This window comes from Linepithema humile, chromosome 8, assembly GCF_040581485.1.
Source record: "Linepithema humile isolate Giens D197 chromosome 8, Lhum_UNIL_v1.0, whole genome shotgun sequence".
Classification (NCBI taxonomy): Eukaryota; Metazoa; Arthropoda; class Insecta; order Hymenoptera; family Formicidae; genus Linepithema; species Linepithema humile.
Window position 1 is genome coordinate 594,399 of NC_090135.1, and position 14,471 is coordinate 608,869.

At 44.3% G+C, this 14,471-nt stretch overlaps 1 protein-coding gene and 1 pseudogene across 1 annotated transcript; both read right to left on the bottom strand.

Moving 5' to 3' along the window:
- Positions 1 to 8,737: 8,737 nt before the first annotated feature.
- On the bottom strand, positions 8,738 to 9,313 carry LOC137001593 (uncharacterized; annotated as a pseudogene).
- A 1,600-nt stretch (positions 9,314 to 10,913) lies between these two features.
- Positions 10,914 to 14,029, bottom strand: LOC137001455 (uncharacterized). Its single transcript, XM_067360332.1, has one exon. The coding sequence runs from the start codon at positions 12,059 to 12,061 to the stop codon at positions 11,372 to 11,374; it is 690 nt and encodes a 229-aa protein (XP_067216433.1). The 5' UTR covers positions 12,062 to 14,029; the 3' UTR covers positions 10,914 to 11,371.
- Between the last annotated feature and the right edge of the window lie 442 nt (positions 14,030 to 14,471).

Genomic DNA, 14,471 nt, shown 5'->3' on the forward strand with positions numbered 1-14,471 from the left:
AGACATGGTAAAATGTTGCCAAACACGATACGCGGTATCATTTGCGGTCCCTCGAATTGCGGTAAAACCAATGTAATGATTAGTCTGCTGGAAAATCCGAATGGTGTATGTTAGAAATATAATAATATAATGGGGTGAGGGAGTCAAACCCGCTTTCTAAAAACAAACTGAACTGTATCAAAGCTATTTATTTGTTATTCCTCTTATAAAAACGTTAGTTTTATACCACCGTCGTAACGGGGGACTAGTCGCGCAATAATACTACGATATGCATGCCGCTATGCGTGCATCGATTCCCTTTCCATGGATCAGGGCCGTCTCGACATCCTTGCGGCGGCGCTCCGTTGGGCTGTAGCCCGCGCTATTTAAATTTTCTTTTAGAATATTTCCAACATTTGGCCATTCTGAATGTAGTGCCTGTCCTCAGGCACAACGTATATATGACAGTTATTCTTCTTTCCCGCAGTGTTTTTATCCGTCAGCCCTCTATGGTTCTTTACGTACAGTGTGTCGTGGTTAATTGAGTCAGCTTTGCATAACACCAACGAGCATGCTGACATTCGTATAATACCTTCGTATAGTACCAGTGTCGACTAGACGTAAATCGTGTAACTAGTACAGCACCGGTGTGCCTGCTAGTTCTGTTTGTGTAACTGGACTAACGTAGCACTGTCGTACTCATCAGACTCAGTTCGTGTAACTGAACCAGTTCGATACTACTGTATCGACTAAGATCAGTCCGTATAACGAAACTAACGTAGCACCGTCGTACTCGTCAGACTTGGTCCGTGTAACTGAACTAACGTAACTCTGTCAGACTCAGTCCGTGTAACTGAACTAGTTCAATACTACTGTATTGACTGAGATCAGTCCGTATAACCAAACTAACGTAGCACCGTCGTACTCGTCAGACTTGGCCCGTGTAACTGAACTAACGTAACTCTGTCAGACTCAGTCCGTGTAACTATAGACTCTTTTACGCGTCTAAGACCGCTATCCAAGGCTTTATTCGATCGGCTGCCACTACCGTTCGACGTCTTCTGCTCCCTTCTCGTAAGTCCTCGACTTCGTATCGATCGTTAATGAGGACCTTGTAAACCCGGAAGGGTCCCTTAAATTTCGGGTGCAATTTCTTACTACTACCCGTTGCGGGGTCGCTAGTAATTTGTACCAACACCAGATCGCCTTCGTGATACTTTCTAGCGCCCGATCGCATCTTGTCGTATCTCTTCTTTTGTTCCCGCTGATTCTGATCAATATGCGCTTTTATTTCCTGGCGCAATTCGTCTAAGTCTAGGCGGTGCACCGTGTCCTGGACAGCAGATAACAGTTGAGCCTCGGCAGCGCTCCTTGTTTCGCATCCAATGAGTGCCTTCAGTGGAGTCGAATTAATGCCCTTATTGTGCATAGTATTTAGTGCACTCTGTACCTGCTTTACAGCCAGGTCCCAATCTCGTGGATCTCGCCCAGCCGTCGTAGTAGCCAATGCTTGTACGATAGTCTTGTTATATCTTTCGCACTGACCATTGGCGCGTGGCGTGGCGACAGCGTTTAGCACTTGCTTAATGCCGTATGCGTTACAAAACGTACGGAATGCTTGCGATGTGAAGGCCGTTCCTCTGTCGCTAATGATCCTGCTAGGGACTCCAAACAGACAGATCAAATTAGTCAGAATTTTTACAACATAACATGTCTTTTGATCCTTTACCGGCTCTATCAGCGTAAACTTTGTAAAGCCGTCCACCATAACGAAAAGAAACTTATGACGCTTTCAGCTAAGCTCGAAAGGACCAACGTGATCGACGTGAATAATATGAAATGGAACCGGTACTTTGTCGATACTATTTAATTTGCACTGTTTCTTTCCAGCCGTATGTTTGTAGTATGCACAATTTAAACAGGCATGTACGTATTTTGTCACAAAACGTCGCATACCTGCGAACCAATAGTTACGTTTGATTCGTTCTAATGTCTTTTCTACGCTCAAATGCCCAGCGTCGTCGTGACATAATTTGCAGATTTGCATCCGCGCGTTTCGTGGTACTACCCATGCCTTAGCTTTATCATCTAGTCGTCTGTATAGTTTATCATCCTTAACTAGATATTCGTCAAAATAGTGCTTTGTTTCGCTCGTTGATTTTCCGCATAAAAGAATTGATCGGATTCTTAACAATTGGTCGTCCTGCAATTGAGCGGTCAGTATCCAATCACCTTCCGTCACGTCCACCTGTGTTACTTCTAATTCGATTGGTATAGGATTTCTACTAAGAGCATCTGCGTGTGCCATCTTTGATCCTGCCCGGTACTCAATATCGAATGTGAATTCTTGTACTTCAAGCCACCATCGACCGATCCGTGGTAGCAAATCTCGCTTAGAAAACGTCGTTCGCAGTGCAGCACAATCGGTTACGACTTTAAACTTCAATCCTAGTAAGTATACCCGGAAATATCGTAGTGCCAGAACGACTGCCATCGTCTCCAACTCATACGAATGGTAGCAACGTTGATCCGACGTAGTTTGTTTACTGTAATACGCTATTACAGTCATCTTACCGTTGTTTTCCTGTAACAGTATAGCACCTACTCCTACCGCGCTCGCGTCAGTGTGAACTTCAGTCGTTTTACTCGGATCAAATATTGCTAATACCGGCCGGGTTATAAGCCTAGCTTTAATCGTCTTAACAGCCGTTTCTTGTGCTTCTTCCCATTTCCACGGTACGTCCTTCCTTGTTAATCTCGTTAGCGGTTCAATAATCCCTGCGAAATTCTCAATAAACCGCCTAAAGTAGCTAGCTAACCCTACCAGCTGTCGTACTTGCTTTACTGAATTCGGTGATTCCATCCGTAATATCGCGTCGACCTTGCGTCGCCTGGGTCGTACCCCTTCCTCGCTAATCTCTCTTCCTAGATATTCGATCGATTCCGCAAAGAATGTGCACTTGTCTATCTTAAGAGTTAATTGGTGCGCGCGAAATACTTCCAATATCTGACGTAATCGAGCTATGCCTTCTATAGTTCTAGATGGTATTATGACGTCGTCCAAGTACGGAAAAGCGATAGAATTCTTTAAAGTTACTAGTACCCTATCCATTAGGCGCTGAAAAACGGCTGGCGCGTTAGTCAGCCCAAAGGGCATACGCAGGAATTCGTAATGACCCTCCGGAGTCACAAACGCCGTTTTTTCAATGGAATCATCTGCTACCGGTACTTGGTAATATCCGGATGCTAAATCTAGGCCTGTGAAATACCGATTACCTCCTAACTTGTCAATTTGATCCTCAATTAACGGCATAGGATACTTATCTTTTATTGTGATAGCATTAAGTTTACGATAATCTATACACATACGGTATTCACCGTTTTTCTTTTTCACTAATAAGATAGGGCTTGCATATGGTGAACTTGACTCGCGAATAATGTTGTGATCTAAAAGTTCCTGCACTATCCCTCTCACTATTTGTTTTTCAGGTTCGGCTAAACGATAAGGACGATAAACAATTGGTACATCTGAAGTGCAGCGGATACTTAGTGACGCGGAATTTGTCTTTCCTAAGTTTCGCATCGACGAGGAAATGCAATCGCTGAATTCTTGAATGAGTTGACCGTATGGCCGTTGTGCCGCCTTGACTGTATCGCCCGTACTGACCTTGGTAGTTATTACATCCAAAAAGTTAGCAGTAGCAATATCGTCAGATGCATTCTTAATGAGCGCTAACTGCTTGAATAATAACGTGTTACGGCGCTTAATCGTTACAATATGCTCCTGTTCTAAAAAGTCTCGACCAATAATTACGTCATAATTAAGATAACAATCAGGTACAATTATTGCGTTAACTTGCGCCGATGCCTCCATAATCTGAACATTAATGAATGCTGATTTATCGCTTGCTACCAATTGTCCGGCAAAACCTTTCAGTACGATGTTCGGTGTTAACAATACAGTTATATTATATTTATCAGCTATGGATGCTCGCAACAATGTGCAGCTACTTCCCGTATCTATTAAGCCTCTAACCTTGTGTTGATTGACGAACATCGCTCGCTCATATAAATTCGTGGCACACTCGGCCCCTTTTACTACGTTCACGTTTTTCTGACGCGGACATTCGTTGCTACAATGCCCTAAGCGGTGGCATCGTTCGCATTCTACTCGCGGCTTCCGACACTTTCTTGCAATATGCCCTATGTTACCGCAATTAAAGCATTCAATTTGGTGTTTGCCTTTATCCTTGTCGTCGCTAGCCTTGTTATCCGTCGACGCTTCGTTTGAGGCCCGCGATCGACCCTGCTGCGACGCGTTCGAATGTTGCTCTTTTCGATCATTTCTATTACCAGATCCGAATACTCTACCCCTTTCGCTTTTTACCGGCACGTTTCCCAAAGTAGTCATGTACGCGTATAATGAGTTAGCATCGGTATGCTGCGCGGAACGTACCGTTCTTGCAACGTGTGTATCTGTAATTCCGCCGATTACTGCGTCGATTAAGTATTCATCCGGGATACTAATATTTAACTTACGTAACTTGTTCAATTTCTGAAAGCAATAATCCCCGAGCGATTGACCCAGACTAGTTTCGTACAACGCGGCTTCCTTAAATAATTTGCTGAACGGTACAGACTTACGAAATTGTTGTCGTAATATTTCCTTTGTTTCTGTCCATGTAACAGCTAGTTGCTGTCGCGTATCGTACCATAATCGAGCATGGCCTTTCAAACGAGACGGTATCAGTCTCATGATTGCCTTTTCGTCCCAATCGTACTGCGCCGCTAGTTCGTCCACGTCTTCGATCCATTTTTCTATTACAAGGTCATCTTTTGACGGATCGAATAAAGGAATTATTTGTTCGTCTCCTTTATGGATGCACGATCCTCGTGTCTGCGATCGCCGGTCCAAACTTTCCACAATGCGTTCTAATTTATTGAAACGCTCGTCTCGCCGCCTCTTCTCACTCTCAGACGTAGAGGACGATGACGAACGATCTCTTTTGCGTTTTGAGCTGCTATGCCCAGAATCACGCCGTGACTTAGGGCGACCCATTTCCGCCGATAGATTCGTCGTATCACTCAGGAGGTCGCAAGTATTAAGCACGTTGTTTTATCCCACTTCTGATATGTTAGAAATATAATAATATAATGGGGTGAGGGAGTCAAACCCGCTTTCTAAAAACAAACTGAACTGTATCAAAGCTATTTATTTGTTATTCCTCTTATAAAAACGTTAGTTTTATACCACCGTCGTAACGGGGGACTAGTCGCGCAATAATACTACGATATGCATGCCGCTATGCGTGCATCGATTCCCCCTCCATGGATCAGGGCCGTCTCGACATCCTTGCGGCGGCGCTCCGTTGGGCTGTAGCCCGCGCTATTTAAATTTTCTTTTAGAATATTTCCAACATGTACGTTTCGAAAACGTGTACGTGTACTCAAAATCGTTGAATCAACCAAAGTATCGATATCTCGAAAGATTGCTCGGATCGATCGATGAAATCGGCTACTTTACAATCTCGGACAACAACACAATTGTACCGCACAGCGAAGCATTACCGAATTCCGTATTCGTCTTTGACGATATAGCGTGCGACAAGCAGAATGCGATACGCGAGTACTTTGCTATGGGTCGACATTCGAAAGTCGATTGTTTCTATCTGTGCCAAACATATGCAAAAATACCGAAACATCTCGTGCGCGACAACGCGAATTTACTCGTAATATTCAAGCAGGATGGAACAAACCTTAAGCATGTCTACAACAATCATGTGAATACGGACATGACGTATGAAGATTTCAGTACATTGTGTCACGCATGTTGGCAGCACAAGTACGGATTTTTAGTGATAGACAAGGATAGTACGATTAACGATGGACGATACAGACGTGCTTTTAACGAGTTTGCGGTACCGCGGAATGGTTAGTTGTTCTCGAGACGTTGACGATGACGCTCGACACAAAAGATATCGACGAGAGGGAGAAAATCGCGAAGGAAATCGTTCGTACGAGCGAGTCGATTCGCAAGAAGCATCGGACGTTGAAGACGGGTAGAGTGGAGCAAGAGGTGCAATTGGAGAATCTGTTGAAACCGATCGTAGAACCGTTGAAACAAATCGTCGAGAACATCAAGGGTGACGATGATTCAGTTGACGATCACGAGATTAAAAACGAACCGGACATCAAACGAAAGCGGTCGAGCTCTGAAAAGAAGAAAATCAAGCGTACCTCGTTGACGACACCGATACAGACCCCGTTGACGTCACCGAAACAAGCCTCGACTCCGTTCCAACCGCAAAAATTGGTGTTTAAAGCGCCGACAATTTTACCGACCGAAAACGTGTTCGAAACCACGGACCCGTCTTTCGTAACATCCGTGAGACAGACGATGCAATCGTCCGATGGTCGGGAAGCTCTGTATGGTCAAATGGGTCCGCTGGGCCAAGAGTACATCGGGGAGCTCTTGAGCGATGACAAGAAAAGAGGGATCGACAACGTGTACGGCGTATACTTCAACGATGCGGGAACGTTTCTCGGAGACAAAGCCTTCGACATTGATAGAGACGACAATTTAATTGTGGACGGTGTGAAATACGCGGGCACGCCCGGTCTGTTTGAATTAATATTTAAAAGACTTCCCGACGATACGCTGTGTACGGAGGATGACAAACAAAAGTACAAGAGCATACTACGCGCTACTAACGCTCACAGACGCAATCATAACGCGCATTTACCTATTTTGGGAAACAAAGGATACAAATACAAACATATTATCACTCCTCTGATATCTAAGAAAGGTGGAGGTGTTGCACATCTCGACAAGAGAGGTGCGGGTCGCACGTTACCCAAGTGTAACGAACCACAGACCATGACTGTAACCGACAACGCGATCGATTACGTGCACTGGGATGATCCGAACGAATTGGTGGATCGCCTTCGATTGCTGGACGCCTCCCGTCAGGCGGGAAACAACGCGCACGACAACGAGTTTTTCTCGATTATCGAGGAACTGCGCGAAGCCGGTCTGATTATAAATTGATCGTCATTGTCACCGCTGTAACCAGTATTGCTCGTGCGATGCTACAGAAATGTCTATCAACAAATTCGGACTACAGTTAGGAGGAGGAAGCAACAGGGTGACGAGACATGGATCGTGGAGCGGCGGAGTCTCGAAGAATTACGTGCGCGAGCATTGTCTCTGCAAGGATGGTGAAGTTTTCAACGCCATGTCACGCGTAATCAGACATCTCGCCGACCCTGAAGCGGACACCGGCGCCGTCAACAAGCTGCATCTGGATCATCACTTCCAGCTTATGAGCGATCGTGCGAATCGAGATCGTATGCTCCATGAAAATTTTAAGCGAGAAGTACTTTTGCGATTCGAAGATTTGGAGAATACCGAGCGGACCTGAAAGAGGGACCACGACGATTACATCGAGACCAGATACGTGACGTTGGAACGCCAGATTCACGATCTGAGAGGTCTCCTCGACGAGAGTGTAGCGCGACTCGATTGAAAACTCGTCGATCGCGAGCGAGAGACGAAGAGTCTTGTCGAGCGAGAGATTTTCAATCTTCGTAGAGCTATGAGAAAAAATTTCATCAAATACTATCAAATACTATGAAGCAATGAAGAAGAAGCAAAACGAATCGCAATGAGCAAGAAGGAAGCGGTGAGCCTGGAGAAGAGATCGCTCGTGGACGAGCTCCACGCACCGGCGAGAAGAAACTTTACGCGTAGGCCAGTCGTCGTGAAAGGATACGATGATCTGTGGCAGACTAACATTGTCGAGATGAGACCGTACTTGCGATCCAACGGCGGCTACAACTACATTCTAACCGTTACCAATGTGTTGAGCAAGTACGCGTGGGCCATGCCCTTAAAGACCAAAGGTGGAATTGAAACGTCCAAAGCATTTTCCGCGATATTTAGGGAGAGAATTCCAAAAAATTTGCAGACCGACCATGGAAAAGAATTTTACAACAGAGATTTCCAAAATTTTGTCAAGAAATACGGCATCAATCATTAGTCGACATACTCGGTCATGAAAGTTTCGGTGGTGGAACGATTCAATCGCACGTTAAAGAACGAAATGTGGAAGTTTTTTACGCTCACGGGATCGTACAAGTGGATCGACGATTTACTGCGATTGGTCTTGGAATACAATAATTGTGAACATCGTACGATCGGCATGCGACCGATCGATGTCACTCCTGCGATCGCAAAGAGACTTTTGTCCACGGTGTACAGTAGAATAAAGATTGCCGCGCCGGCAAAATTCAGGGTGGGTGATCCGGTGCGCGTGAGCAAATTCAAAACTGTATTCGAGAAAGGATACACGCCGAATTGGTCGACGGAGGTGTTTAAGATCGCCACGGTGCAACGTACCAATCCTGTGACGTATCTGATTAAAAATTATCGCGGAGATCCGGTCACGGGAGGCTTTTACGAGTACGAATTGCTCAAGACCGCTCAACCCGACGTTTATCTCGTGGAGAAAGTGTTGCGCCGAAAGAAGGATAAGGTATTTGTAAAGTGGTTGGAATTCGACAAGTTGCATAATTCTTGGATAAATGAAGACGATGTATTGTAATAAACTATGTATATTTTATTGCATTATAATAAACTATTATACATTTATATACAATGATGTTCTTCATTACTACAACATGTTACAATATATACATTTAAAACTAATAATGACAATAATACATAAAATATTAAACTTTATAAATTACTAAGCATTATTTACAATTGTATCTTGTAATGTCCCCATGGTAAAGTGTCGGTGGAACCGGATACGACGTGCCGCTTATCATCGTACGGACTGAGCGCGAGCTTCGACTCCAACACGGTGTACACCTCGTGCATCTTTGAGCGGATGCACGATTGACGCCGCGTTAGCTCGATTTCGTCGTTGAGACACCGAGTGTAATCGTCGAACGTTATCGTTCTAGCGACTACATTTTTCTTTACACCTTTAACCTTTTTGGTATCTTTTTGTCCGGTGACTCTCAACGCTTACATTTTTGCCCTCAGTCCGACAAATTCCGTCATGATCGCGCCGTTGTTCTCATCCTTCATCAGACCGGGTACTTTCTTGTTGGCGCGCGGTATACCGTAAACGTTGTCCTCGGAGTAGTCGCTCGTATCGAATTTTGAAAGATTGCGTTTCATATCGTGATATACGTTCTTGCATTGTAGAAAGTATATCAGACTGTCGGTATCGGTATACATAATTTTGCAATTGTCGCGGTAGAGAGGTGCCATGTACTCGTAGTGAAACTCGTACAAGCAGGTCTTGGATATGTCGAGGATACACATACCCATGTAGATCGGTTTGTCGAATTTCACTTCAAGTTTTCGCAACTCTACGGCGACTAGATTCTCCGAGAACACGCTTCGGCTGTGAAAATTTGGTTTGGCAATCATAGCCTCCGCTCCGTACCGACCCTCCCACTGTGTAACGAGCCGTACGTCCGTATGATTTCGCACATTCTCCATGGTTTTGCCGAAAACCACGTTGTTCATCAATTTGTATAAATTTTTCTCGAATTCGATTGTCGCCCGTGTCCGAAATTGTGTATTTAGTTTGATGTATCCTCGAAGCCATGGAGATTGCGCGAATTGCAGTACGCGGTGAATCTTTGTAACCTGCAACCCGTGTCGAATACATTGTTGCAGGTTACGGTAGTGAATGACGTATCGCTGCTTATCGCACAGCGTAGCAAGTAACTTGACCTCCCGCTTGCCGGGCGGCTTATCGCGCGTCGGGCAGAACGATAGATCGGTGTGCGCGTCGTGAAGATTCACCGGATACGCAAGGTCGACTTCCAACACATAACCGGTAGCCGAATCGGATGCAACGGATATTACATCAAAGCTCGCGACATTTTCGACCCACTGAAAATCGGCATAGGGCAACGGTTGACACATTGCCCAGCCGTACAAGTTATTAACATCAAAGTACATAAGATACGATGATGGTTTCGATGGATCGTACGATGACATGTATTTATTATTTGCGCGAGCGTATCTGTTGGAGCATTGGCTAAGACCACCGCGTATACCGCGCTCAACGAACAGGACCATGTCGATGTCTGTGAGCAACTCGTACTTGATGCTCGTGTGCTTCAACATGGCGTCCCACGTATATCCCGGTAAAGTGTAATACTGTGCGGGATCTAAACCGTAACTCTTTATACACGTGTTTCGGAAATTTTGAAAAATATCCGCCAACAAAAGAACATCCGTATTTAGATACAAATCCCTGTACTGTCCAAAAATTTCGATCGAAAAAGTTTGCCAAACGTTTGTCGCGTGCGCGTAATCGCTCTCGGATACTGTTTCTCCGGTGAGCGAACTGTAAAATGATTCGCGCGGATGTAGGCAAGTCTCCCGGAGCTTGTTGACGCTGTCGATGTACTCGTAGGGAAACACACCTTTGTGCGTAAGAAGATTGAAATTTTCCGCGGATAAATAGCTAAATTCGGAACGTGAAATTTCTAATTCGTCTGTTGTCATATACGATGCCAATTTATCGAGACTTGTGCCGAGAAATCTAAACGAATCTATAAACCGTAATTTCACACAAATTTTGTAATTTTGATCTTCCGTATTTTTAACGTTTTTAGTGAATGAAATGTATCGCTCTTTTGTCAGCGGCAGTAAATCAATGTTGCCTTCAAAGGCGTTAGCGACATCTTTAATAATGAAATGCGCGTCGTAACCAGATAAATTGTGAAAAATTACCGGGATAACGTGGGAATCTCTGTAATTTAGATTGCACGACGAGTGCGCGGGACCTCGGTAACGCCCGGTCAGATGGCAATAATCGCGCACCCGCGTATCTTCCGGTGCAAACGGTTTTTCACACACGTGGCAATTAACAGCGCTATGGAATTTTTCCGATTTCCTCCTCGCGTAAGATCCGCCATGGGGACGACGGTGGTAAGGATTGCTTTCACACGGCGCGCCAAATCATGGAGTTCATTGACGAACCATGCTACGCAATCCTCACCGCGATAAGACTTAAAACTAGATAATGAGTTATTGTATGTACAACTTACATAATATCCTACGCTAAACGCCTTGTGATGTTGGTAGGCGTGTGTGGTACGGTTTTGTCCCTCCTTCTCCTTCTCCAGCGTGCATTCGAGATCGGCGTACACTACGAACGGGAGTCGTTCCTTTTGGTTGTAGTTGCGGAACGTCAGCCACTTGTTGTCCTCGCTGGGGAGAACTACGGCGCAATTGTTTATCTTGCCGCAGTCGACGCTGTGCGCCGATAATTTCTCGCTCGTCCGAAAATAGTGTAGACACCTGTAATAATTTGTATAATTAATAAAGTTTTGAATTATGCTATAAATGTGTTTTTACTTATCAATTGCAAATGTATTTTTTACATTTTTCGTTGCTCAGTTGCGAGCTCACTAGCCGAGACAGATTCTTGATGCACACAAAGTGTGCCTCGTTGTTTCCAGGCACATAGAGAAGGTTGACATGCTTCTCCATCTTGTCGTCGGCGAGGCGCAAAGGGATGATTTTGGAGTCTTCGGTGGTAAAGACGTTGACGGAGATGGTGTTCAGTTTCTCGAATTTTGATATTTGCGGAAGCGTCAAGGGGAACTCGATACCACACAGGTTGAGCACCGTCGAGTAATGTGGGTATTCGATTGTTCTTTCCGGGTGTTTTTTCGCTGGATGTAAAGCGGCGACGACTGCCCACGCGAAACACGCATTGTCCGTCGATTGCACGTTGACCACCGCCCTTTTTAGCATAATTTTCCGCGGTAACTGAATGTGGCATCCCGCGCGTAGAGGATTGAATTTGTTGACGTTGATGGTGAAGTCCAAGATACGTGACAACGCCCATCCACTATCGCGTTCCTGAAACTCCTCTAGAGACGTCAGGATGGTGTCAACCACATGCTTCGTATACCACTGGTTTAGATCAGATGTTGGATATATCTTTTGATTCTTCGTAGCGATGGTCTTCACGGCAGTCTTGTCACCCGCGATAAATTCCCCGTTAAACGCGGCATTGATTTTAACGTTCCCATGCTCCGCCATGACGCTTTGGATCCGCTCGATAATCGCATTTTTTATATTTTCCAAAAATTCACGAGGATCGATGTATTCGTGATTGACAACCGCACCCGTCAGCACACGGTTCCTAAACGCCGTCTCGATCTCCACGTGTAGCCCTTCTTCTCGTATCCGGCGCCGACGGGCACAAACGCTCGTACACGCAGAAACACCTCATCACACCCTCCAGACGCACAATTTGCGCCACCAGAGAGTTGACTACTCCGGTTCGTTGCTTCTTGCGACATTTTTCCCTCAATATATTGAGGTACTCGTCGCACTCGTAGTCCCATGGGAGGAACTCCCCCAACGTTTTAATGTTTGCAGTTCGAACGGTGAGATCACGCTCCATCTCCATTGCGAATGACTTTAAAGATTCATATTTTTTTTCACTTGCTTTATATACCCGCTTGTTGCACACGACACTAATTAAAAATAGCGATAATGTCACAAAAAATTGAAATCTGTCAACATGGCGCCTAAAATGCTGACGTGGCTGCCTGTTGCTATGGGCTTTTGCTCTAAAAATAGCGATGATGTCACACATATTGAAATCTGGCAACATGGCGCTGCCTAAATTTGTATAATCATTCTTTATCACCTCCTCCATTGTCTGTTCTAAAAATAGCGATGATGTAATTTAAACAGGCGCTCTACTTTGATGTGTAGAAAAAACCGGCATGTGCATGCAAAGGATATAAACAATTCTCGGAACTATGAATCATTTTTGTATAAACAATCCTCATCTCCCAATGACTCGTGTTTGTATTGTGACGATGCGTTTCACACACCGTCCCTACAGCACCCGACCGCCCGAAGATAGGCTCGACGCCTATGACGCCCACGAGCGCTCGCGCCTATGCGACGCCCCAGCGTGGAGACCGCTCCCACCGCGCGACCGATACTCGCGGGTGGGAGGCCCAAGCCGGGTATAAAAGCCGGCTCGGCCAGCATAACGGCACCTGTCCCGATCCGAAGTCCTACCGAAGCACTGCCTCAGGGAGCTCCCAAGGCAGTCAACCGCTATTCCCGTCGACGAAGAGAGGTTGCTCCCTCTTCGAAGCCAGGGTGCTCCCGGCGTTCGACTTTCCGCTATTCCCGCCGACGGAGAGAGGTTGCTCTCAGGGGCGATAAACCTATATGGGTTTTTCGGTACCAGTGTTTGTAGCGCCCTCATTGAGTGGCAGACCCAGGACTGAAACTAAGTGGTGCCGGCATATTGCGTCCGCCGGTCAGTCTGCTGGTCTGCATCAGCCGTCGGCACATAGATCACGTGTCTCAACGTATCAAATTTTTTCAATTTTTGCATTGTGATATTAAACATAAAAACTGATAAAAAAAATAATCAAAATAGGTAGAGCGTGTTGTGTGCTTAACTGTACTTCAACAGGTACTACTCCATCACACACTTTTCCGAAAGATTTACTGATGTGCGAAAAGTGGATACAAAATTTAACCTTGAAACCATATCAAGAAAACGAAATTAATAAACTACGAGTATGTTACAAACATTTTAAAGAAAGCGATTATAGTGGAAGTAATAAACTTCGAAGATTAATTCGAGCTGCTGTTCCTTCTATGATAGCAATAGAACCTAACCTAAAAACAGAGGTATATAATATTGAACATCATGAAGAAATCCTACAGCAAAATGAACAAGATCTACAACATGAAGAAATCCTATAGCAAAATAAACAAGGTCTACAACATGAAGAAATTCTACAGCAAAATGAACAAGGTCTACAACATGAAGAAATCCTACAGCAAAATGAACAAGGTTTACAACATGAAGAAATCCTACAGCAAAATGAACAAGGTCTACAACATGAAGAAATTTTACAGCAACACCAAGAAGCAATTACAGATTTACAAGATAATGCCATACAAGTGCAAATAAACATACAAAACTTGTCCCAAATGCAAGTAAATTATGCTTAAATGCAAGTGAATCATGCTCTACTACAAGATCAAGATCATGCTCAACTACAAAAAATAACAAAAAGATTAGAATCTTTAGAAGCATTAAATAAAAAATTACAAGCAAGATCTAATTTGGCAAACATAACACGGAAGAAAAATTTATCTCCAATAGCACAAAAGATGTATGACAATAAAATAAAACTGCTAGCACAGAAGAGACGTATGAAAAGATATATAAACAGAATGAAACAACAAAACAAAGTTAAGAAAATAATATTGAGCAGAAAGGAATATAAAGGCCAAGCAGAGACTGCAAAAGTACGAGAAAATTTTGTAAATATGTTAATAAGAAATAATGATGTTGCACCACAGGTAATATAATTATTTATTTGTATATACTTTGTCAGTCTCCATATACTAACTTTACATACTAACATTTGTACATATTTTTACATAGGCAAGACATTATACATTA